Here is a 27,615-nt window from a genome sequence, read left to right on the forward strand (position 1 = left end):
CTCCAAGGGCATATGTAGTCCTTCGCTCATAGTGATCTCGTGCACTAGAAGCAGTATGCAAGATTTAAATGGCTCGTTGAGGGGTATGCCAATACTAAATTCTTCCATACAGTCGCCTGTACTCGGAGAAGAGCCAACCGCATCACCCCGCTCAGTGTCAATGGTGAGAGTACCTCGGATCGATCCCTTATTTCGGACTCACTAGTGAACTTGTTTACAGAATTATACTTTGATGGCCAGCTAGTTCGCCATTTCTTCGAAAGGGTTCATCTCCAGGCAATTCCTTTGCCCGCAGCTAGTCTCATCTAGCTCCCTTTCTCCAGTAAGGAAATTGAAAAGGCAGCATTGGGTCTTCCTTTGGATCGTGCTCCGGGTTCGGATGGTTTCAATGGGGAATTCTATCGCCGATGTTGGCCCATCATCAAAGATGATATTGCCTGCATGGTCCACTCATTCTATTAGCATGACATCAGATATAGGAGCATCGAAGCTTCATTTATTGCCCTCATCCCTAAAAAAGAAGGGGCAGAAATTCCATCTGACTTTCGGCCGATCAACCTCACCACTAGTGCTTACAAGGTGCTTACACGCCTCCTTGCCAATCGCCTTAGGGCGATTCTCCCTATTTGCCATCCATCATGGCTAGAGTGCTTTTATCAAGGGAATAAATATATTAGACTCGGCCATGGCATGTCACGAGCTCATCCACCATTTTAAGGCTTTAAAGCTTCCCAGATTCATCCTGAAACTTGATTTTGAGAAAGCCTTTGACAAAGTTAATTGGAAGCTTCTGGACACTCTCCTGGGGAAGATGGGATTCAGGGCGAAATGGCGCTTTTGGATTCAAAGTTGCATCTCCTCTACAAGCTACTCCGTTCTTCTCAATGGAATGGTTTGCGGTTATTTTAAGGGATCCAAGGGAATCAGGCAGGGAGACCTCCTTTCCCCTTTGCTCTTCAATGTGGTAGCGGAATACCTATCAACTTTGATTTATTCGGCCAAAAACCTGGGTTGGCTCCTCCCCACGACAGACTGTGCAACCTTTGATGTGTCAATCCTTCAGTTTGCAAACGATACAATTTGCTTTGGGGTTGGTACTATGGATCAGATTTGAAAATTGCGTGTTGTATTGGGACTACTTGAATTGGCTTCTGGTCAGAACATTAACTGGAAGAAAACCACCCTCCTAGGCTATTATATTGACTCACCTGTGCTTCAGGGAATGACTGACTATTTGGGGTGCTCAGTGGAAATTTGCCAACTACATATCTTGGACTACCACTCTTTGACTCTCGGCCTTCGGCGACGCTTTGGTGCCCCCTTATTGAGAAATTTGAGAAGAGACTAGCTACTTGGAGGAGCAAGCTTTTATCTACGACTGGGCAGCTCACTCTTCTCAAGTCTTGTTTGGCAGGACTGCCAAACTATTTATTATCATTCATGCACTGTTCGGCCTCAGTTTGCAACAGGATTGATGTATCCATCGACATTTTCTCTGGAGAGGATCAGAGGATACCTTCAGATACCATTTTTTGAGTTGGAAGGATATTTGCATGCCCCGAAATCGGGGTGGTTTAAGCATTCGGCCTACGAAGGAGATGAACAATGCCCTTTTGCTCAAATGGATCTGGAACTTTAACATCAAGCATAACAGCCTATGGGGTGATATGGTCAGGTTCTATCTTCAACCTTTGGATGCCTGGTGGAGGGAGGATGGCACTACTCGGATCCTATCCCCGATATGGAAATCAATTCAAAAGCTCCTCCCAATATTCAGAGATGCAACTTCCTTTCACACAGACAATGGAAAGACTCTCCTCTTTTGGTTTAATGAATGGTGTGGCCCCCGCCCCCTCTCCGAGGATTTCCCGGGGCTCTCTAGGGTGGCGAGGGATCTCTCTTGCTCAGTGGTTGATTCTTGGAGATATCGCTCGTGGAGTCTAACGTTTCGTCAAGGATTAAATGATGAGGAAACTACTATTTTTTGCTCTCTCCTCTCCAGACTCAGCAACACTACTATTCGTGAGCATGCAGTCGATAAACTGACATGGAACCCAGCACTAATAGCCGATTCACAGTTGCATCCGCCAACTCTCACATTAGAAAACAAGATTACAGCATACATGAGTACAAGGCAAACCTAGCATGGAAGCTCACAGCGCCTAATAAAATCAAATTCTTCGTGTGGACGGCCATCAGGGATCAGATCCTCACCTCTGACAACCTCCATAAAAGAGGTTACACCACCCCGATCGCACTTGTCCCCTTTGTGGTGTGTGCGATGAGATAGTCCAGCATGTTCTCTTACATTGCGACTTTTCATGGCAATTCTAGATGAAGATATTTCAGAAGATTGGTCTCCAAATGGGACTACATCAGGACCTTTTTGGCACCTTTGAGATGGTTATGGGGATACACCTTCCTAAGCTAGGCAAGATAATTCTCTTGGCATGTCTTGCGCATGCCCCATGGTGTAAAAGGCTAGAGCGAAACAATCGGAGATTCAACTCCAAGGCTAGCAACCCGGATAATATAGTTTCTCAGGCAGTGGGTGTTAGACTTGATGTCTAATAATAACAAAATAAACATCATAGAAATAGATATTAAATTTTCCATACATATATCATAGAATTGAAATAATAAGAATTAAAGAGATAATACCTTTCCTCTTGAAGAATATAAAAGAAATTTGAAGTGCACAAGATAACCTTTGATAATTCGTTTACAAGTGATAAGCTTGCTCCCGTTCAGCCAGACTGGGTGTGCAATTAGCTTAGCCTCACTTGTAAGACCATGGATGAATTTCTAGATTTCCAAAGGGTGTGGCACTAATGACTATTCATAAGGATACATCTCCTTAGGAGAGATACATCCCCTCAAGAGAGATACATCTCCTTATTCCCAAGGGATGTGTCCACTAAGTCAATGCACCCAATTAATCTACCTCTACAGGGGGATGTGCTGGCCATTATTTCCTGTACTGAACATCCAATGACAAAGCATCTAGAAGTGGGCCCCACTCCTATAAATCATGGTAATTTTATTTCATAAATAGTATATTTGAAACCATAATTCCAACAAACTCCCACTTGGTTTCAAATCCATTTCAAATTCCGATTTTCGAAAAAACATGAAAAATCAATTTTGATACATAAAACCATACCATGACCATAGACATTACCTTAAACACTTTAATATACATGTGTAGTTTAACCCGGGCCTACACAATATATATCTTAGATATCCAAGGCTAGGGAATAAACCAAATCCATACTTGTCAAATTTGCCAATTCAGCAGTCTCCATTCATAGCATACTCGGACCCGAACTCAGGGTAAAGCTCTGTACCAGTTCGAGTATTAGCCACTAAGGTAATTGTGCCTAATCAGTACCATAGGCCTGAATAATTTAGAATCCAACCCTACTTTCCTATTAAGACCCTTCCGTATATACATACAAGTATATACCTAATAGAAAAGTTGGACATCAAGGCATCTCACCGTCCATAGCATACTCAGTACAATTGTGCCTATGCAGTCCCATTGGCCTGGACAATTTAGAGACTCAACCGTCATTCCTTATTTAGATCCTCATGTATACACGTACAAGTGCATACCTAATAGGGAAGCTGAATCTCAAGGCATACACTGAGTACTCATATTATCACACAAAAGCATATGCATTCTTTCAAAATGGTCATTCCATGGAATATAAATTATAATATCATGACACAGTATTACAAATCATTGAGACCACAATGCATACAAAACAATGTTCTCCCACTTGGTCTCATCAATTATAAACAAATCAAACCCATGTTCTCCACATGGAAAGTGAAACTGGTCACTGGTAGACACTTGGTTAGTGGATCAACTAAGTTGTCCTAAGAAGATATCTTATAAATAACAACTTCCTCCTTCCTCAGCATATCTCGTATCTAGTGGCATTTCCCTTCGATATGTTTAGCCTTGGAGTGACACTTCGGATCTTTCATAATAGCAATAGCAGATGCATTATCACAAAAGAGAGGAATAGGTCGCTCCACACAACCTACCACTAGAAGACTTTACAAGAATTTGCAAAGATAGATCACAAGAATTTGCGAAGATAGACAACCTCCTTTGTAGTTAAGTTCATAGCCACATATTTCGCCTCCATGGTTGATTGCGCGACACAGTCTTGCTTCTTGCTTTTCCAAGAAATGGCACCTCCGCCAAACATAAAGATAAAACCAGAAGTAGACTTGCGGGTATCAATACATCCTTGATAATCCGAGTCGGAATAACCAATCAATTCCAACTTGTCCGCCTGATAAGTCAAAGCATATGACTTTGTTCGTTTTAGATAGCGCATTACCCATTTAACCCCTTCCCAGTGAGTGAAACCTGGATTAGCCTAAAACCGGCTAAGAACCCCAACAGCATAAGCAAGATCAAGTCTTGTACATATAAGAGCATACATAAAATTCCCCACAATAGAAGCGTATGGATACTTAGATTCGTCCAACTTATCTTTGAGGCAAGAAGGACAATCCACCTGACTCATCTTTTTAGTCCTATCATAAGGTATTTTACCTTGTATACAGTTGGACATGTGAAACCGATCCAGAAGAGTGTCAATATACTTCTCTTGAGACAAACTCAATTTTCGCAAAGCTTTATCTCGTAGAATTTTAATGCCAAGAATATAAGAAGTTTCCCCAAGGTCTTTCATATCATATGTCTTAAACAACCATGTCTTTATACCTTGGAGTAACTGAATATCATTCCCCGCTAATAAAATATCATCTACGTATAAAGTAATAAAGGCAATGCGATCTCCCACTATTTTGATATAGACACAGTGATCTTTTGGATTGTGAGTAAAACCATACGCTGTAATTGCTTCATTGAACTTGATATTCCATAGCCTTGAGGCTTGTTTCAAATCGTAAATAGACTTGTCCAACTTACACACATTTGCTTCAATTCCAGGTCTAACAAATCCACGTGGTTGTTCCATATAAATCTCCTCATCCAAATTTCCATTTAGAAAAGCGGTTTTAACATCCATTTGAAACAACTCATAGTCATAATATGCAACCAATGCTAGGAGAGCTTGAATAGACTATATTCGTGCAACAGGAGAGAATGTTTCATCATAATCAATCCCGTATTGTTGAGTAAAACCCTTGGCAACAAGACGAGCTTTGAATCTTTCAACTTTACCTTCAACATTTCTCTTCCTTGTAAAAATCCACTTGCACTTAATGGGCTTAACTGATGTAGGAGGATCAACAAGTTTCCAAACTTCATTTTTATACTAGAGTCCATCTCTTCTTCCATTGCCGACTTCCACTTGTCGGAATCCACATCAAGGAGTGCTTGCTCATAAGTGTCAGGATCAATAACGTCTTCATTCAACCTTGTTATTTCATAAGTTTCTCCAACATAGGTATAAAAATCTGAAGAAGATAGGAGTTGACTAGGTTTTCTTTCTCTAGTCCCTCTTCGAATAACCGTTTGGGTAGAATTCTCTATATTAGAAGGAGATTCAGAAGAAGACAGTACAACATATTCTTCCAAGAGAGACTTCGTACCTAAATCTTCATCACAATCAAATATATCCTCAATAAATTTTACATGCCTACTTTCAATAATCACCTTCTCCTTGGGATTATATAACCTATATCCTTTCAAATGTTCAGAGTACCCAACGAATAAACATCTTCGAGTCTTAGCCTTCAATTTGTCATTAGGATCAAGATTTAAAACATGAGCAACACATCCCCATACTTTAAAATGGTTAAGACTAGGATTTTTCCTGACCATACCTCATAAGGTATTTTCTCAACCGACTTGGAAGGCACTCTATTTGAAATATAGGTAGCTATCAATAGTGCTTCGCCCCAAAAAGATATTGGCAAATTTGCAAGCGCCATCATAGATCTTACCATCTCTAGTAAGGTTCGATTTCTCCTTTCAACAATACCATTCTGTTCAGGTGTATAAGGCATGTTAAACAAATGGATAATCCCATTTGACTTGCAAAATTCAGAGAATAACTTTGAACAATACTCTCCACCTCTGTCGGTGTGCAATGTTTTGATCTTCCTTCCAGTGGCATTTTCTACCTCCAATTTGAAGGTTTTGAAATAATCTAAGGCCTCATTTTTTTCTATGCAGTAAATATACTCTTCCATATCTTGAGCAATCATCTATAAATGTGATAAAATACGAATGACCATTACGAGTATTCACATTCATAGGTCCACATATATTAGAATGAATAATATCCAAAACATGATAACTTCTTGAGCCTTTGGATGGAAAGGATATCTTTGTCATTTTCCTATATATACAACACTCACAAATAGAAAAATCATTATGTGAAAGATTTTTCAATAATCCTTGTGTCACAAGTCTTATAATTCTATCCTTGTTTATATGCCCTAGTCGTAAACGCCACAAATACAATTCATTTTCTTTAATATCCGAAGAAGTAGAAACATTAAACACCATATTTCCACTAAGTTGCAATTGATATAGACCAGAATTTCAAAAACCTCTCAAAATAACTTTATCATCTTGTAACATAAGAAATTTTTCACTTCCGAAGTAAAATGTAAATCCAATTTTCTCAAGACAATATACAGATACTAGACATCTTCTCATAGAAGGAGCATAAAGACAATCTTCTAAATCAAAAAACTTGCTATCAACAAGTTTTAGCCGATAAGTTCCCACTCCTTCCACAATGACCTTTTCATCATTTCTCATGTAAATAAAGCTTGTTTTGTCCTCATCTTTCTTAGCTCCTTGAACTTCTGCAACTCATTCGATACATGAACAGTTGTACCAGAATCAACCCACCAACTAAAAGGCTTGATATAAATAATACAAGTTTCAAGAGATAAGTACTCACTAGTGTTCTCCTGTTGCCCTTCTTGCATGGTTTTGAAAGCCTTACAATACTTCTTTATATGTCCTGGTTTATTACAGAAGAAGCAAACACATTGATTTGCATGTACTTCAACCCTTTGTTGATTGACCTTTTTGTCCTTGAAGTTTTGAAATAAAAAATTCTTTCCCTTCTTCTTAAAATTCTTCTTCTTCGGCTTCAGAACTACGTTAGCGCTAGGTGAAGGTTTATCTAACTCAATACTTGGATTGAGTCTTTCGGACTAGTGGTCGATCATATTAACCAAATCAAATATAGTCCACTTTGTCTTGGACAAAGAATAAAAATGTTGAATATATTTGAGAGATTTGGGTAAAGAATTGATAATGGTGACCACTTTAATTTCTTCATCAATTGGTTTACCATGATATTGTAACTCATCTGCCATGGCAAGCATCTCATTTACATGTTTTCTCACATCAGCATTTTCTGCGCATTTGGCACGAGTGAACTTTTGCCATAAGTTATTGATGTGAATAGACGACTTTTTACTATATTTAGCCTCAATATGGTCGAGAATCTCTTTTGTAGTGGGGACATGAAAATAAGTCATCATGAGAGTCTCACTAAGAGCCCCAAGAATATGTGACCTAGAAATTTCATTAGCATCATCCCATTCCTTAAATTTTCTAAGGTCCTTATACTGTTTTAGATTATCGAGGTAGTTTATTCGGGAAGGTTTTTGAGGAGGAGTATCCACTTTGATAATCTTACCAAACCTATAGCCTCGTAGCATTAAGTCAACCCATTGTGACCAATTCACATAATTAGTCTCATCAAGTGTATTTTTCTTTAGGGACTCAGCAAAATTATGTCCACTACTAGATGTTCCTGCCATCCAAAAAATATTTCAATATATGGGATAACATACGTAATTATACAATCATCTCAGCCATCCAGTACTCCTACTTACCCTTTGGGGATTCATGAGAGTTACTAGGCAAATCACTCCACACATAATAAACAAACAACAATATCACAAACAAACAAACACACAAACAAATAAATTAATTCATACTTACCCTTTGGGGATTCATATGAATTAATTTACAATATACTAATCTAATACAACTTGCATTACCCTTTGGGGATTTTGCAAATTATATAATTAAATTAATTTTCACATAAAATACATAAATATATAACAAGGCATGCAATAAGACAAATTATAAATACTTAAATAAATTATAGCAAAGAAATAATTAAACAACAACTAAACGAATTAGATATAAACTATTTATAAAATATCAACATATAAATCTTCATAACTATAGTCTTGGATCCCAAATAGCCAAATAAACTCCAAATAACATGGAAATTCCATTAAAAATAAAATTCTGGGTCAAAACAACTCTTAAAACACATTCTGGCTCATTATATTAACAAAACCCGGTTTGGTTCATGGTCCTGGGTCATTACAGACCCGGACCACACAACCCTGCGCGTTAACAGGCATGCCCAAACAGCAACCTGTGCACAGCAGCCTGCACCAGCAGGCCTAGCCCGTGCACAGCGGCCTGCGCATTGGCAGGCCCACCTACGGCGCCAGAACACAATAAGCCTAAACTAGGCTTATTTCTATTCACAAATAAATAGCCAAAAAATCAAAAAAATATGGAAAAATATAGAAAATTAGAATCTATCTCTATGATACCAGCAGAGGCATTATTCACTTGTATTTTTTAGACTTGATGTCTAATAATAATAAAGTAAACACCATAGAAATAGATATTAAATTCTTCATGCATATATCATAGAATTGAAATAATAAGAACAAAGAGAGCAAACCTTTCATCTTGAAGAATATAAATGAAATTTGAAGTGCACAAGATAATCTTTGATAATTCGTTTACAAGTGATAAGCTTGCTCCCGTTCAGCCAGACTGGGTGTGCAATTAACCTTAGCGTCACTTGTAAGACCATGGAGGAATTTATAGATTTCCAAAGGGTGTGACACTAATATATCTCCTTAGGAGAGATACATCCCCTAAAGAGAGATACATCCCCTCAAGAGAGATACATCTCCTTATTCTCAAGGGATGTGTCCACTAAGTCAATGCACCCAATTAATCTACCTCTACAGGGGGATGTGATGGTCATTATTCCCTGTACTGAACATCCAATGACAAAGCATCTAGAAGTGGGCTCCACGCCTATAAATCATGGTAATTTTATTTCATAAATAATATATTTGAAACCATAATTCCAACAGTGGGCCTTATCTCGAGCTGGCTACATTCTAGGAAAGAGTTTGCTTCTCTATCGGGCGTCTCCCTTCAAGATAATTGGGGTTTGATAGTGCACATGGCAGACCCCTGTAGGAATCCGATTATGGCCACCTGGGATCCTCCCCTTACGACTGCATCAAACTCAATTTTGATGGCAGTGCGTTAGGTTGTCCTAGGCCGGTTGGAGTTGGTGGTGTTTTCAGAGATAGCAGTGGAGACCCTATTCTATCCTATGCATGGCCGACGGGTATTGCTAATTCAAATACTGCGGAAGTGAGTGCTCTTCTGTTTGGCCTCCAAATCTTTAAAGAACGGCTCTATGGCAAGCTGATTATTGAAGGCGATTCAAAGATTGTCATTAGCTGGTGTTCAAAAGAAAGCTCCCCTCCTTGGCTCCACTGGCCAATCACTGATTGTATTGCTGACATTGTGTCATCCATTCATTGTAATTGGCACCTCGTTCCTAGATCAGCCAATTCTTTGGCTGATAAATTGGCAAAATACGGAACCCCCCAGCAATCTCTCATTGTTTGGGAAGGTTTCCCCTCGTGTAATCTGCTCGTTTGAGCTCTCATAATAAAATTCAGCATCATTTAAAAAAAAAACAAAAAAGATTTCGTTTTGCTGAGTTTTTTTCCTCCAAATTCTGCTCTATTCGGCGCTACGGGAGGAAGACAAAGACAGCTGAATATCAAGTTTCCTAAGTTAGGAAACTTGATTTAATCGAGCACAAGGTTGAGCACCTGACTGCAACCCGGACCAGGCTGAGATAACCCAGCAACGCTGCCGACCCGAGCTCAACGTATGTTCTGCCGAGTTAACCTAGCGACGCTGTCGACCCGAGCTCAACCTATGTTCTACCGAGTTAACTCGGGTCAATCCGGTTTGGGTCAACTCGGGTCTGGGTCAACCAGACATGGCCCACATAATTTTCTGTCTCGGTACACATGTTTGGGTCCCAAGTTTTATACATATTTCTTCCGCGACTCGGCTATATTGATCTACTATTTGACTCGACGCAACTCAATTTTTTTTCTTCGACTAGATTATTATTTTTGAAGTATTGGCAATGTATTCGTTGGTCAGCATATTATTTGGTGCAGATAGTGCAGATACTTGTATCAGATTATTTCATGTGTCTTTATTACTCTTAAGGACTTCCATTATTTACCAATTATCCGTTGTTATACAACTGCACATTTGGTACATGTTATTTGGGCATTGGCCTATTACTGCTATTGTTATTGTGTCTCTTTGATTGAAACATTATTTCTAAAGAAGAACTCCTCGGTTGCTTGCCTTGAGTTCATTATTTGTTGACTATTGTTGGCATTGGTCGTCTGATGCGGAATTTGAATTTCTTAAAAAAAAAAGCACAGGGTGGCCTGAAGATCTTATCATCCTTTTTACCCATTACCCATTGGTTATTTGGCAGCCTTTTTCCTACCATCATTTATTTGATTTTCACATACCCCTTTGGGCCAACCTCTTATGTGTTGCTTCAGTTGGTTTACCTTTATATATATATAGGTGTTTTAAGTCCATTGAGACTTTTTTATATATATACCCATAGGTCTTTTATCGATGTCTTATGAATGACAGGCACTACCCACTTATCACCCATTTCTAACCTATGAGAGTCGGTGCCTAGGCTTGGATACCGTGATGGAGGAGCTTATTACTATATCTATGTTATTTGGTTCAAACTGGGATCACTGCCATTACCTCCCAGCTTGAGGGGGAGAAGCACAAGAAGAATTACAAGAAAGAGATATTTTACTTCATATATTGTGATAATTTTATTGTGACAAAAATATTCAAGAAAGGGGAAACACAAAAGATAAAGTTTTAGCATATAAGAAAAAAAATGGTAGCAAAGAAAATTGAAGACCAAGAATCTTTTTCATTGAAAGCTGAAGTTATAAATTCCAACTTGAGGGGGAGTGTTGAAGAGAAAATATGAAAGCCTCTTACATGACTCTCACAGTAAGTAGTCTCACAGAGCTAAAATTAATATGGTGGAGTCTCACAAAAAGTGGTCTCACTGATGAGTCTCAGTTGATTAGGTGTTTTAGTTATATTACTCTTCTATTTATGTTGAGTTATTTAATTATGCTAGGACTTATCTTTAAGTGTTAGAGTTTGGGTGTAATTGGGATAAGGGTAATTTAATTGTAGTTGGACTCTACTACTTTCTTTTATCATAAATAGGGGTTCATATACTCTGATTATAACAAGTCAATAAAGTTTTTCACTTTTCCATAAATTCAACACTAATTTCTTCCCTTCAAATTTATTCGTCTCCGATCATCAAGAATTCAAAGACACAAACAATCTACACACAAACGTCACGGTCCTCACAAAACTCACGGAGCAGTGACTCAAAAGAGAAGCAAGAGACGCGGAAGGAGGCGAAGCAAGGTTCCTCGATACAAACGAATGAAAGCGAACCCTAGCAAACGCTCTTACTAGACCTGTTGAAACCTCTTGATCTCTGTCGACACTGAGTTACACACATCCAACACCTTCACTCAATCATCCAAATAGGCTGCAAGGGACTTCTCCGATCCGGCCAGCTTCAAATTGGAAAGCAGAAAGCTTCTGCCAGTGTCTTGGGTGGCAATTTTGTCGATGGGTGAGGGAGTTTGGACGTAAAGAGGAAGTGGGAGCTCTTTGGCTTTGGTTTCTAAGCAGATTTGCAATTAGAACAGAGTTACAAGAACGAAGAAGAGAACCTGACAGAGTGAGAAAATTTTGTAAAGTTGCCAAAGACGATAGGGGTTTAGTAATTTGATTATTTGAGGAAATGCAACTTCTCAATTCGAATAATTTGAAAATTTTAAATATCCGATAAAGAATCAAAATAATTAATGATTTCAAATCATATTTCATATTTGAGTTCACTTAATGAAATAAAAGTTGGTGAATCGGAAATGATTAAATTAATAAAAAAAGTTTTTATTTTATGGAACATACATATCATGGAAGAAGATGAAGAAGATTATGATGGAATATAAAATATTTGAAATGTTATAAGTTTAAATTATAGTATAAAATCTTATAAAATAAAAAAATTGTACAATATGAATTAAAATATGTTGGAGGAGTCCACATATCTAAGAGTATTGAAAGATGGGTCACACGACCAAGGAAGGCCCATATATCTAAAAGTATTGTAAGATGAGCTCAAGCACATAAGAAGTGGGACCCACCATGATTACCACGAGCTGGCATCCTTATCACATAAGTTGGAAGATCAAAAAGGACTCGCAAAGATAACCACAAGCTGGTTGGAAGATCAAGATGGAGTCACAAAGATAACCACGAGCTGACATTTTTATCTTATGGTCATGTCTTAGAAGAGCTCTAGTTTGAGTTATGCTTATCTTTTATTTATATTGAGTTATTTAATTATGTTAGGACTTATCTTTAAGTGTTAGATTTTGGATATAATTGGGACAAAGATAGTTTTATTGTAATTGAACTCTACTACCTTCCTCTATTATAAATAGAGATCCATGTACGCTGATTATAATAAGTTAATAAAGTATTTCTCTTTTTCATAAATTCAATAAAATACAACTAAATTTTTAAGTAAATATTTTAATAAAGTATTCTCCTTTAGAATATAAAGAATGTCCCTCTACTTACGCATGTAGTCTTAAAACTTACAACAATTACCCCTCACTTTAACGAATTATCAAGTAACCGTATAATAAGATACAAAATAACATGTACTCATATTTATTTGACTTAATAATTTATATGTTAATAATCGAGTAAATACTAATATGGGCAAAATATTTCATGCAAATTGTATAGATAATTTTATGCAGGGTTAATATATAGAGGTTATGCCCAATTTTTGGTAGAGGTCATGCCCAATTTTATGTAGAGGTCGTGCCCAATTTTATGTAAAACATATGCATAATTTTATATACACTTTATTTGACATGTATTTTATGAAAAGTTTTGAATGACGGTTGGAGCTCGAACTCAATTAAAATTATTAGGCTCGAGTTCGATTACAATTTTAGGGTCGAGCTTGAGTTTGAAATATTTTAAATCAAACCCTGCCTAAACATAGGTAGGTTCGGACTCGGCTCAATTCGATGCCACCCCTACCAACAAGGCCTGCCTCCCAACCAATAAACACTTAAAACCCCAAACCCCTAAACCCCTAAACCTTAATCCCTAAATTCTAAACAATAAACTAAAAACTCATAAACCCTAATCCCTAAACCTTAAAGCCTAACACGATTACCCTAAGCCCAAACCCTAAACTCTACACCCGTAAACCCTAAACCCTAAGCCCTAACACGATTACCCTAAACCCAAACCCTAAATCATAAGCCCAAACTTCAACTCTAAATCAAAACCCTCAACCCTAACCCTAACTCGTTCTTTCATTGCTTTCATACTTTTCTTTTCCGTTTTCTCCCCTCATTGATCGTTTTATAGCAAAAGATTATTTTTATATTCAAAACAAGAGGTTTTGAATTCAGATTTAAGCCTCTAGGGTTCTAAAAATTTCATGATCTATTCGTTTTATGTATGATTGATCATATTTTGGGTTTTGGTTTTTGGAATTTGTGTTTAGTATATAATAAAAAAGTTTAAGTAAAAATTATTAAAGTTAAATCTATTAAAATATTTTATTAATAAAAATATCCTCTCCACTTTAAACTGCTCACTAACCAATAAATATTTCACTTTTAACTTTCCGTGCACTAATTTACACCACCGTTCCATATGTGCACGCTCTCTGTATCTGTATCACTTGGTTGTGGGTCCATTTGTGGGCTTGACTAGAGCCCACAACTTGTTTCCCTGGCCGATTGGTCTTCTTGGGTGTTCTCTCTCCACAATACCTTGATCTCTCATGGCTAGACCTTACAAGGGCACTGAATTGGCAACAGGAAATCAACAAGGTTTCTTCTTTGAAAGAGTTACATTTGATTTACAATCTTTTGATTTACATCATTTATACAAAACATTTATACATAATTCACAATGAAATAATAAAAGGAATTCTTTCTTCTCCATATTTTGCAATGAGCATTATGGGTAGTTCAATTCCTGCTCTTCTTTTATTAGCTATTGGTTTTCTTCTTTTTCTCAATACTAACGTGAGTGGCTGCCATGAACAAGAGAGAGAAGCTCTCCTCAAGTTCAAACAGGGCCTTTATGATCTTGCAAGTAAGCTCTCTTCGTGGGTAGGGGAGGATTGTTGCAAATGGACTAGTGTAGGCTGCAAGAATACCACTGGTCATGTCATTCTGTTGGATCTTAGGAATGTAGACTTGGACAACCATGGGTTTCTGTTATTAAACTCCAGTTTGGGTGGTAAGATTGATTCATCTTTGACTCATTTGAAGCATCTGAAGTATTTGGATTTGAGCAAGAACGATTTGAGTATGATTCGTATCCCCAAATATTTTGGTTCTTTTGAACATCTCAGATATCTAAATCTCTCGTGTGCAAATTTTAATGGAAAAATTCCACACCAGATTGGGAACCTCTCTAATTTGTACACTCTTGATCTCTCTTTCCATAGTGTTGATCACCTTGCTTGGCTTTCCCCTTTATCTTTTTTACAATACATTGATCTCTCAGGGGTGGACCTTACAAGGGCACTGAATTGGCAACAAGAAATCAACAAGGTTTCCTCTTTGAAAGAGTTACATTTGAGCAATTGCATGTTAGGAAATATCCATACATCGTTTCCATTTTATAACCTCACATCTATAAATGTCCTTGATTTTCTTGGAACAAATTTAATTCTACATTACCCCATTGGTTGACAAATTTTAACAGCCTTGCATTTCTAAATCTAAGTCGAAATGAGTATAGTAGCTCAATGCCAGCTACTATGGAAAATCTTACTTCTCTTGAGTTTCTTGACTTAGCCACAATTCCATTGATGGTAGGATTCCAAGAACTTTCAGTAATTTATGCAATTTGAGGATTTTAGGGTTAGAAGGTAAATTTATTAGTAGTTGGGAGAAACTGACAGGATGTCTTGCCAATAGTTTGGAAACCTTGGATGTGAGTAGAAATCAATTGAAGGAAAGTTTACAAGTTCGGTTGGGAGAGACTAGTAATTTGAAGACCTTAACGCTCCTTGATCTATCTAACAACTTATTTTCGAGATTCATTCCTTCCTCGGTTGGGAGTTTATCATCACTGCATTAGTTACACCTGACTGACAACAAACTAGGTGGCTATGTATTGGAAAACTGTCAAATCTATTCTCTTTTGATATATTGCCCATAATTCCTTCACATTTGTCATTGTTGAAACTCTTTTCACTAAAGTTGAAAGATTGGAGTATATTATATTGGCACACAACAACTTGGTTTGAAAAGTTAATTCTCAATGGCTCCCTCCTAACATCACATACATTGATATATCATCCTGTCGAGTGGGGGCAAATTTTCCCTCGTGGCTTAAACACCATAGGAGCATTTCTTCGCTAAATATGTCTAATTCGAGTATTTCAGATGTTGTTCCAGACTAGTTTTGGAAAATTACAGTTAATATGCATTATTTGGATCTCTCTGGGCAAGTTACCATATTCATTCCTACAGATTTCGGATATTTTAAACGATACTTTTTATGGACCAGTTGTTGAGAAGAATATGCACAATTTGATGCACTTGGATATTTCAAATAACTTTCTAAATGGTAGCATTTCATCCTTTGCAAATTAGAAAACTTAGGATTTCTTGACCTATCAATCAATTATCTACATGGCAATATTCTTGACTATTGGGGAAATATATCAATTTCTCAAACAATAAGTTTTCTAGTGAAATTCTAAGCTCACTGAGTGACATACCTTTCCTTGCATCATTGCACTTGATGAATAATTTTTGTCAGGAGAACTCCCTTAAACCATGAAAAAGATGAAGTCATTCGTCGTTCTTGATCTTGCTCATTACAAACTATTTGGAGTCATACCGACATGGCTCGGAGAGAACTTATCAAGTTTGAGGATTCTATCATTACACTCAAATATAATTTACGGAAATATCCCTTTACAAATATCGAATATTAGTTATCTCCAATACTTGGATCTTTCACACAACAATATATCGGGGGCTATTCCACATTCTTTGGGAGACTTTACTGCAATGATTAAGATACATGGTGTTAGTGATCAAATTTTTAACACTAGTGGGAATGTTTCAGTAAGGGAATTCTTGGATAATATTATAATGACTCTTAAAGGAGTGGAACTTGAAAATAGTGGGACACTTGGATTTTTTAATCTCATAGATCTCTTAGTAAATAGTCTATCCGGAAATATTTCCGAAGAATTGACACATCTCCTTGGACTAGTGAGCTTGAACTTGTCAAGTAATTCTTTGAAAGAAAATATTCCCATAAGATTGGTGCCTTGAAACAATTGGAATGCTTGGACCTTGGTCAGAAATAGACTTTTTCGCGAAGTGTCTTCAAGCTTATCGACATTATATTTCTTGAGCTAGCTAACCTTGTCATACAACAACTTGTTAGGGAGGATACCATCTGGTTTTCAATTACTGACATTCAATGACTCATCAATATATATTGGTAATGACACCTATGTGGGCCGCCACTATCACCGTGTCCAACAAATAAAGCCCCCCCCCCCCACCCCATACAGAGATTGAGAGAGAAAGATGATGAATCTGAAATGATAAGGTTTTTTGTTAACATAGGGTTAGGTATTGTTGTAGGTTTTTTTTTTTTTTGGGGGGGGAGGGGGGGGGGGGGGGGGGGGGGGGGGCGGGGGGGTTCTGTTTTGATATTTAAAATATCATGGAGGATCGTCTATTATTGATTGTGTGATAATTTCATGGAAAATGTTATCGTGTCAATGACTATATGGTTTGCTAAACTCAAGACAAATATCCAAGGAAAATTAGGTAGCTATTAAAACCAAGATGATGAATTGGTAAACATTTTTTGCCTTATACATTTTATCACCCTTTTGTTTCACAAATACAAAACACTTACTCTACTTTTTTTACAATTTTAGGGACTATTGGTGCAAAATACAAATTGTCTACCGCTTGCTTATTTGTGCAAGGAAGTTATACCTATTGAAGGTGATTAATTGGTACTAGAATGACATAGAAACAATGTTGGTACAATTTATCAATAATAATTTTTGCCCGATATGTATCTATTTGGTTTGATTCTGCAAAATTATTTACTACTCAAATGGTATCTTGCTCTGGTTGCCAAAAAAAAATTTAGTAGTTTTATTTTCATTTTACAATAATTAAGAAGATTAAAGAAAAACTAAAAAAACCATAAAATTTCTTTCTCATAACTAACAAAGCTATTCATGAGAAAAGTTATAACTTTCAAAAATTGATTGATACTTTCAAAAGCAATTGAAAGCAACATAAATAATTGTTGGGTTCCTTTTAGCACTTGTATCAAATATAAAAGTGAAATATAAACAACAAAAAACCTATTACATTGTCATATGAGCTTTCTAGTTTTGTTGGTCAATTTCCTGTAAATAATATATTTGTCACCAAAATGAGATTTTGATACCTTTGTTTGTTGAAAAAAAATAGCTACTGGTCTGAAAAATCCTCATAAATATGATTATACTTATTTTTACTAAAAGATTGTTATGTGTTTATTAAGCTAAGATCATTTTGTCCAAAGGAATCACCCAACAGTTTATAAAATTGGTCTCTTACATAAATCAAATAATATCTTATAGAAAATGTAAAAGCCAAGCCAAAAACATATACACCAAACATATACAGAAGTCAAGCCATTTTTGCTCATTTCTTCAAATATTTTACAAAAGCAAATTTGGTCTCTATTTGAAGAGGGTAATGGAGGCTATACTTCGTTGCTCATTCTCTCCAAACTCTTCACTCCACCCATCCCCCACGGATATTGGAAACAAAGCACACAGATATTGGAAACAAAGCACACAAGCGGCCCATGCAACTCTACATGCCAGTCATCACAAATGTCACCATGCTGAAATGAATTATCCTTCGCGTCAAGGCCGGCCTGCATGATGGCAATCAGCTACGAAGATGATCGTGCCTCACATCATAGGAAATTTGACTCTCCAAGACTTCAAGAAAGAAAACAAGGAAACTAGAAAACATACTAAGAGACCTTGTAAAATAAGAAAGCATCTCAATGTTAAAAAATGTAAACATAAGATGCATGATTGTACAGGGCTGACTATCATTCATATCCACCAAATTAATCAAAGTCACTATTTGCACGTTCTTCATGATAGGTGACCCCATGCAACACTAGCTACACAATCATCCACACATGTGGCACCAAGACCTACTGGTAAAGATAAAGATGAAGAATCCGTTGGACATGTTGAGAAGATTTCTCTCGTGTGCAACACAAGTTGATAAAGGACAAAAGAGTTTCATCCAATCAAGCACTCTAAGAAAGAATTATCATCTCCAACGGTTCGCTCAACTAGGAAGGTCCGTGTTAAAACATGTCTTTTCTGTAAGGAAAATCTAGTTGTTGAGAGTTTATCAATCTTTTTTCTAAAGAAAATAATATCAATCACAATTCAAAGTCTTTATTTTTCTATACACATTTTAATACAAGGAAGTTTTCCAAGAGATTGCTTGATTTCAATTACTTTTCAGCCACCACTTAGCAATGTTTCGAAAGGTTATGCAATCAAACCATTTGAACTGGTTAATCCAAAAAATGGAACTTAGACCAAATATTTTACTTCTGGCTAAACCAGCTCCCTGACTAGATAATTTACTCAGTTAGATTGATCAGTCAGACTGGCCTCTAGCAGAGTTGCACAGGTCAGTATATACCCTCAACCTTTTCACCCACAAACTTCAGCTTTATTCAACCCATATTGATCAACAAATAATAGCTAGAAAAATTAAATGAAGATTACCTTCATAAAATTGTACGATCTTCCAATTGATTCATTATTAAGCCAAGTATGTAGTAGTGATCAACATTAAGATGCATAGCTGCCACATCGAAACTTCACTGCCCATTTGCTACATACTGAAAAAATTGGGAGATTGGAAAAGATATAGTTCCATGGAAAAGTGCTTTCGGTAGATATATAATAATGAAAAAACAAACAAAAATGTTATAGAGTTCTGGAGTTCACCATCTATTCAAGTCAATAAGTCTCCTTCCAACAGATTTAACTTGCAGATGCTCAAGTTGAGAATTTATGCTAAATCTGTCACCTGCATGTATACAGAGTATAAGTAAAACTGAGGTAAGTGCATGTAGAACTTGCAAGAATGATCGCATTCAACATGATTGACTAGAACAAAACACAAAAAACAACTAATAAATTAGATTTTCAGGAACTATAAATTTTTCCAAGAAAGGTGCTCATACGATTAAACATTTCAAATCTTTAAAATCTTAATAATAGCACATTTCAGTATTTTAGAATCTCATTTTTTTCAAAGGTGCTGCTAAAGTTCTAATTATGTGATCAAGCAAAAACAATAGTCTTTAGCAAAAGAGAAGCTACAGAGTGCAGAAAAAGATTCATCACCAACTAAATACTTTTTTACGTTATAAAGTAAGCTCTTAACAGTTTTCCCATTAAATTACTTCCTTAAAGTTCTTTTTTTTCCTTTTATATTTTGAACTGAGTTCCCTATAGCTCTTAAGACTATATACATCTTTAATTTGCTCAAAAATCCCAACAGGCAACAAATTTTAAATGGCATTTGTAGAGTGCCCGTACACAATATAGAAGCTTAAGAAACATACTAGTAATATAGAGGATTCTCATTTGTAGAGTGCCCTTACACAATATAGAAGCTTAAGAAACATACTAGTAATATAGAGGATTCTCATTTGTAGAGTGCCCTTACACAATATAGAAGCTCAAGAAACATACCAGTAATATAGAGGATTCTGTTTCCTGTTTCTACTAGTAAAATTTCCTCAGAAAATAATTTTCTTTCAATTTTAGAAGAGATGTAAGACATGTTTTTATTCCATCCAATCCAACCTCCAGAGATGTCTTTTTATCTGTGAATCCAGGATGTTTTCATGGTTTAAGAGATCCTCAGTAAAGCTGCATGCTCAAAATTTCTTGTGGAGGCGTTTCCTGGAAAAAAATCATTGGGTGGTTAGCTTCACTCATTCAGTCAGTACTGCTGTATCATCCAAGAGCACCTCCCAGAAAAGTAAAAGCCAAGACCAAAGTTGATTTTGACTGGAATCTCACAAAGTTAAACCATAGTAGTGGAATCTCACAATTTGAACTGGAATGAGCTCCCTCTACTGGAGATTTGTATCTCTAAAAATAACAGAAATGGAGAGATGACTGGGCTTTATTTCAAAAGAACCTTAGGAAATGCCACCTAGAAAATCTGTTTAGTGTCAGTCTCTATTTAAAAACTTGTTAATTCTACGAAGGTTATTCCTTTCCAGCCAATTTCAAATGGAAAACTCTAAAGAGCCACCCAGAAATATAAGATACTCAGTTTTTATTCATGGAAAAATGTGAAAGAGAATATAAAGTTTGCTAAGGAACAGTCCCACATGGAGTAGTCCTCTAACAAAGCTCTTTCGAAAAGATCTGAAAAAGGCTTCCTAAGTTAGCTAGTCATTTTAGGATGGGTCTTGGACCCAACTTCACATGGTATCAGAGCAGGTACTCATATGTGGGCCTACACCTAAATTATCCACTTGTAGAGACATAAAAGAGGACCTACACATAAATTATCTACTTATAGAGCCACAAAAAGAGGGCCTACACCTAAATTATCCACTTGTAGAGCCACAAAAAAAGGGTCTACACCTAAATTATCCACTTGTAAAACCACAAAAGAGGGCCTACACCTAAATTATCCACTTGTAGAGCCACAAAAAGGGCCTACACATGAGGGGAAGCGTTAAGGTATAGTCTCACATGGATTAGTGAGTACAAAGATCTTGAGTATATTAGTTGTGAAAAAGACTTCCTAAGTTGACTAGTCATTTTGGGATGGGCCTTGGACCCAACTTGACAAAGTTTTTTTTTTTTTTTTCACAAAAGAATGTCTTACATGAAAAACTCCCCCTTATCCCCACCCCCGGAAAGGAAAACAAGAACACCACAAAGAATACTTTAAAATAGCTTAAAGAATTCAGCATTAGCAGCTAGACTCAAATCACAAACCAAACAAGAACATCAACAACTGCAAACTCTAGCCCGTAAACTAGTTATAAGAGGAAATTAGAGATTACATTGAATTCTAGAGCAGGCTATTTAAATAACAAAACAGGACTGACAAAAAACCAAAGAGAATGAAAAAAATTATGAGACATCATCTTTCTGGGAAATCAATGAATCTTCAAACGAAAATAAAGAGAATAACAAGAGGACAAGTATAAGAAAGAAGAACCGGGGAGCTCCTTCAATAACCCTGGGCCCTCTGGCTATGGCAATGTGATTTGAAACCACTCTAGTCATGTTCCCCTCTCATATTGTCACCCCTAGGGTATTTCAGATTCCACCTCAGCTGAGGTCCATGCGCTTCTTCATGGTTTGAGAATTTTTAAGAATAATCTCAATAAGCCAGTGTGGAAGGAGATTTTCAAGCTGTGATCACTTGGGCTTAGGGGGACGGCAAATTTGCAACGGATATTTAACCAATTATTCATGGAGATTGAGGGTTTGGTCGCCACTGTTCAGATTGATTGGTCCCATATCCCTCGGGAGGCCAATTCTTCAGTTGACCACAACACCAACAAGGCACTCTCACCAGGACTTACCTATCATTTTTTCTGGAATTTCCTCTGAGTTTATTTCTTATTTATTAATTTATTTATTTTTTTGAAAAAGAAAACCAAAGGAGTTTGTTTCTTCTTGATATATAGTTTATGTGCTCAATGCCCTTTTGTCTCCTTATCCTTTTTATCCATCAAGCTTTTTGCCATAATAAATTTAAAAAAAAAGGGCAACTTGAGGGAAGATTAGTTCAGATTTTCTAAGTCTATCATCAATAATCATAACCTAAAAACAAACAAACATAATATTTCTTTTCCCACCTTTCCTAGCTTTCAACAATCATAATACAAGTTCAAATAAATGAGAATTTAGAGAGAGAAAGAGAGAGAGAGAGAGAGAGGAAGCAAACACTACCTCCTTCCCTCCCTTCTCTACCAATGACATGCACCAGGAAAGAGGGGAAAACAAAGAGAAAAATGAAATAGCCAAATGGATTCAACTTACTGCTTCCAACCAAAAGACCAACCTAGCAGTGGCCATGATGATGTGCAGTGAATGGCATCCGTGCATTCACCAAACTTCTTCGAACGATGAAGCCAACAAGGAAATCAATGCTAATTGTAATGACTCACCAATAGTCTCCACAAGAACACAGACCATCCTTAAAATGGTGAAATCGACTGATATCCCTGACAATTATCTCTCTGGCCACTATCTTTGAGATGAACTTAGTAACTGTATGGCAGTCAATACACACTCTGAGATTCTTAGTGACTCGAATAGTTGTTCCAGGGGGGGTACTAATGATACCAAATGCTATAGCAAGTCTCTCGCTATGACTACACAACAAGTATCTCTTCTGCTCTTCCTCCACATCATGGAGTACATCACCAGTATACGGAACATACCCTTCTCGCTCCATTAGCTCACCCAAAACCTTCAAGGTCTCATGTATTTTATCATAGAATGGGTGGGATCTATCATCTGCTATGAATATATGCAGTTTGTTTTTAACTTCAATCCAGCTACAAGCTGGTTTTTTCCTCATCCCCTTTTCCTTCATAGCTATTCTCCAACTCGCTGCATCCTTCCATCTACCACCACCAGCATAAATGTTTGACATAAGAACATGACATGCCATATTATCAGGCTCAAGCAGAACAATTTTTTGTGCCACCGTTTCAGCCAATGGAATATTTTTGTGAACTCTACAAGCACTCAACAAAGTTGACCAGACACTAGCAGTGGGCTCCACCTTCATGCTTGAGATGAAACTGTAGGCTTGATCTAGCTTTCCTGCCCTTCCTAGAAGGTCTGCTATAGCAGCATAATGTTCTAAACCCGGTGAAATATTATAATCTTGCTTCATGCTATAAAAATATTTCCAAGCTTCTTCTATCAACCCACCATGACTACAAGCAGTTAAAACAGCCACAAATGCTACATAATTAGGTCTTATGTTCTCATGTTCCATCTGTTTGAACATGAAGAGGGCTTCTTGGGCCTTTCCATGCAGAGCATGACCCATGATTATGGCTGTCCATGACACCATATCTCGTGAATCCATCTTATCAAAGATCCACTGGGCTGCTCGAATATAACCACATTTTGCATACATGTCTACAAGTGAGCTAGCTATAAAAACATTGTCTTCATACCTGCTTCTCACTATATATCCATGGAGCTGCTTCCCGAGATGTAATGTTGTCAAATGAGCACAAGCAGGCATTATACTAGAAAATGTAACATGTCTAGGCTTAATTTTAGCCATCAACATTTGGCGAAGCAATCTCAGTCCTTCATCAAACGATCCATTTTGGACACATCCAGCAATAATGGAGTTCCACAAGATTGCGTCACGCTGGGGTAGCAAGTAAAATACTCGACAAGAATCGTCCACCCTCGTGCACTTAGCATACATATCAATCAAGCTGCTTCCAATGAAAACATCTGAATCAAGTCCATGTCTAATAGCATATCCATGAATTTCCTTTCCTTTATAAACATCAACATATTCAGAAAAAATGGGAAGAATACTGGACAAAGTGAAGGAATCAGGTGTATGACCAGCTAATCCCATTTCCCTAAGCAACAATAGCGCTTCTACATGCAAACCATTTTGTGCGTGTCCTGCAATTATGGTATTCCAAGATACAAGATCCTTCACTGGCATCCTCTCAAAAACTTTTTTTACACTCTTGAAACAAAAAAACTTTGCAGTGCTTGTCTCCAAACCAACTCCATTGATTGTTCCACAATAACTCTCATTGATTGTTCCACAATAAGGCTCAACAACTTCACTTCCTGCATCACATGGATTACAACAATGAACCATTTCATCCAAGACAGCACAATCATCTCCATCCATTGTCCTTCTCTCAAGCCCTTCAAGCTGCTGAGAATTCTCATCAGCCACACTATGCACTTCTCTCTCCTTAATCCAATCAAAACCACCCTTGCTTCCAGCATATTTAGGCCCTTCAAGTATACTTACATCTTTTGACTTGCTACATTTACTTGAATACTCATACTTTTTATCTCTTTTGGAAATATTAACATATGATCTTCTTCCATTCAGACCATCATCAGCCACTCCAACTTCCCACAGTTTGCAATACATATTCATCAATGCATTTCCAGTATAAAGATCATTATCAAGACCTAGACGAATAATGCACCCATGAACAGACTCACCAAGCTTCAAGTTCATCAAACAGGTACAAGATTTCAGCACTGAAGGGAAAATATTATGATCCGGGTAATTGCCAGAAGCCCTCATTTCCACAAAAGATGCAATAGACTGGTGAAAAAATCCTTGGGAAGTATAACATCTTATTAGAGAATTGTAAGAGATAGAAGATGGTGCAACAAGTGCCTCGAAAGTAGCATGAGCTTCTTGCACAAGGCCTAGGTTAGAGTAGATGACGAGCAAGGCATTGATGACAGTATGAGACTTAGTGGTTTTGAGAACTTGAGCATGAAGCTGTTTTGCTTGGGATTTTGATTGTATGGAATTCAGCCTTTGAATCAAGGAGTTGAGTAATGTTTCACCAGTCTGAAAATTCATTTGACCTTGAATTTTGTTCAATAAAGGTGTTCATTCGCCACCTTTAACTACCAGGACACCCCAGTCCTACTTGGCAGGGAACACAAACGATTTTGCTTGGTACAAACAGCAAATAAACCTATTTGGCAGAAAGGTCTCCAATTTACAGCAACAAATGGATTGGGTCCATGAAATTCAAATGCAAAATTGCTCGCGTGGACCACATCTTTTCCAGCCACTATAAGAATTTCTGTTCAAAGAGAGATAGATGTAAGCTACTTCTTCAAAGAGGATAAAAGAAGTTTCAATGATGATCAATAAAAGAAGTTTCAACGATGATCACTTTAAGGCCCTATTCAGTTAGAGAGAAGAAAAATAAAAATTTGATGAAATGAGATTTCTTTTCTCTTGTTTTGTAGAGTGAAGAAATTGCCATTGAAAAAAAAATGGACTCTCTCGTTAGGATGCACACAAAAATGAAAAACAAATGGGAAAAACAAATGATTTCAATTTAAAAAAAAAAAAAACAGGGCCATCATTTCAACAAAAAAAAAAAAAAAAAAGAGGGCTAAAAAATCATTAGTATCATCTAATACATATTGCTTGATAGTTTTAATTAATAGCTGCCCAAGTGCTTTAAAGAGAATATCCACCCATGTAAAAAAATGCATTATTAATCGTATTTTTTTTTTCTGAAGTGTAATAAATTTCATACTGAATTAACTTAAAACTTCAAACTTTAGGCATCGAACGACAGATAAAAATGTTGGCCGCAGAACAACATGCTGTATGTAATATAGATTAGGTCATGCTCATACAACATTTATTAAATATCTAATAACAATGAATTGGGTATAACATATGTCATTGACGTTAGTAGCAGTGCATGACTAATAAAAATAAATTGGGTATAACATATGTCATCGACGTTAGTAGCAGTGCATCACTAATAAAAATGATTTGGGTATAACATATGTCATCGACGTTAGTAGCAGTGCACCGAGAATCAACATCTTGTCAAGGGCATCATTATCAGACACAGAAAAGTTCCCTCTGTTGGACCAACCAAGAGAAAAGGAAGACTAGTAACTGGAATCTAAAAGTGTTTCTTTTTTCCTTAACCCACACCTGTGAAGGCTCCAGCAGAATGAAAAGAAGACTAGAAGGAAATATAAAACATTTTATTTGTCAAAAAAAAAAAAAAAACCATTGAACGCTTTACATTCTAGAATTCAACTCTCAGGAATACTATATGAAATACATAATGAATATTTCAAGTATAAACATTTTAGAATTAATATTACTAGCTGAGATGGAGATTATAATGAATCCAACCGAGTATATAGTGTAATACTTGGTTGGACGAGTATCAACATTCATTAGCATTGAGTTCACAAACAGAAACACAACTAGCAACTCTCAAGTTGGATTAGTAATGTCCTGGTAAGACAGAAAACACATCTAGTAACCTTTTAGCAGCAGTTAGAAAAATATAGATGCTATGCAATAATTTTCCCATACAAAGTTGATGCTCTCTCCTTTTTTCCTCACTACTTACTAGAAACCTCATCTTTTGATAGCAGCTTCTAGCTTAGTCACCCTCTCTGATGGTATGAGTTGATGATTAATGCTTATCAAGGCAGAGAATTGCCTAGAAACAATTTGCTTTGCTTTTACTTAGTCACCGGCATCTACCAGATAGTTAAATCAAAAGCCTCTCAGCCCACACAGCGTACAAAGATGTCCCCAAAACCAACATATACAAATAACTGAAAAGCTTATACATGGAAGAGAACTAAGGGATTATCACTGAAAGCAGATTATCATCAAACATTTCATGCCTAGACCTAAGAGTCCATTTTATGTCTATCCATAGCATACGCAAGCTTTTCTAAGATGTTACTTTTGTGATTTGAAATGCACTTCGCGATCACTCTTTGATAGGTGAAAGCGTACCGGCTTAGAAGTATACAAACGTGTAACTAGGGATTATCTTTAATTTACCAAATCTTCAATGAGAGGATATCGACAAAATATTTGCAAAGCAAGGGAATAAATCAACAAATTCATACTCGTTTGCATGAAAAACTAACCATCATTATTCAGTTATATCAAACTTACCTGTGAATAAATAAAGCCATCTCCACAACTGGTCGAAGCAAAGACGAACGATGTGACTCTCCGTGCTAGCTCACGCAAAAACATACCATAAAACGTGCACAATAGAACAGAGGGAAAGTTAAGTGACAGCATGAATTCGAAAACCGATGCACGACAAGTTACCGAAGGCCACCCACAACAGTAAGAACAAAAATGAGCTACTTACCAGAATGTCTTCTAACAGGGAGACCATTAATAAAGTCGTTGTGTTCCGTTTTGGTGCAATGATTTATAAGTTATCTGCAGTAGAAGGACGATAGACTTTAGAAAAGGATGTAAACGCAACCAATTCGAATAAAGGTAGCAACTTGCTGCATTGGTTTGAAGAACCGAAACAAATTTAAGGTCGAGAGAGAGGGCGAGAGAGAGAGAGAGAGAAAGCGCGACCTGCTGGTGAGGGAAGCTCCTTGGCGACGGACGGCTACTGCTGCTCAACACGGAAGTGGACGCAACGGAATCCGGCGCCGGGGTAAGGCTTCAAGCAGACGAGCCGCAGAAGGCGAAAAGGAAATTTTCGTTAATTGCCCTGAT

General features: G+C 37.0%; 2 protein-coding genes across 5 annotated transcripts; one reads left to right on the forward strand and one right to left on the reverse strand.

The window, feature by feature from the left end:
• Nucleotides 1-685: 685 nt before the first annotated feature.
• Nucleotides 686-1,114, forward strand: LOC137949438 (secreted RxLR effector protein 78-like). The gene has a single exon (XM_068795493.1). It carries the CDS (start codon nucleotides 686-688, stop codon nucleotides 1,112-1,114), a length of 429 nt encoding a protein of 142 aa, XP_068651594.1.
• Nucleotides 1,115-17,846: 16,732 nt separating this feature from the next.
• On the reverse strand, nucleotides 17,847-27,607 carry LOC137950770 (putative pentatricopeptide repeat-containing protein At3g23330). Of its 4 annotated transcripts, XM_068797384.1 has the most exons (8): nucleotides 27,472-27,607; nucleotides 27,251-27,324; nucleotides 27,046-27,110; nucleotides 22,383-25,174; nucleotides 20,172-20,270; nucleotides 19,305-19,386; nucleotides 19,080-19,195; nucleotides 17,847-18,263 (listed from the first exon to the last, which is right to left on the reverse strand). In XM_068797384.1, the coding sequence occupies exon 4, from the start codon at nucleotides 24,943-24,945 to the stop codon at nucleotides 22,507-22,509; it is 2,439 nt and encodes an 812-aa protein (XP_068653485.1). In that variant the 5' UTR covers nucleotides 24,946-25,174; nucleotides 27,046-27,110; nucleotides 27,251-27,324; nucleotides 27,472-27,607; the 3' UTR covers nucleotides 17,847-18,263; nucleotides 19,080-19,195; nucleotides 19,305-19,386; nucleotides 20,172-20,270; nucleotides 22,383-22,506. The 4 variants fall into 4 exon arrangements, with proteins under 4 accessions (XP_068653485.1, XP_068653487.1, XP_068653484.1 ...); XM_068797386.1 differs by lacking the exon at nucleotides 20,172-20,270 and having other exon boundaries at nucleotides 22,511-25,174; XM_068797383.1 differs by lacking the exon at nucleotides 20,172-20,270 and having other exon boundaries at nucleotides 17,847-18,196.
• Between the last annotated feature and the right edge of the window lie 8 nt (nucleotides 27,608-27,615).

This window comes from Aristolochia californica, unplaced genomic scaffold, assembly GCF_029961685.1.
Source record: "Aristolochia californica isolate CCGP_79_NKW_82.1479 unplaced genomic scaffold, dmAriCali1.0.hap1 SCAF_14, whole genome shotgun sequence".
Classification (NCBI taxonomy): domain Eukaryota; kingdom Viridiplantae; phylum Streptophyta; class Magnoliopsida; order Piperales; family Aristolochiaceae; genus Aristolochia; species Aristolochia californica.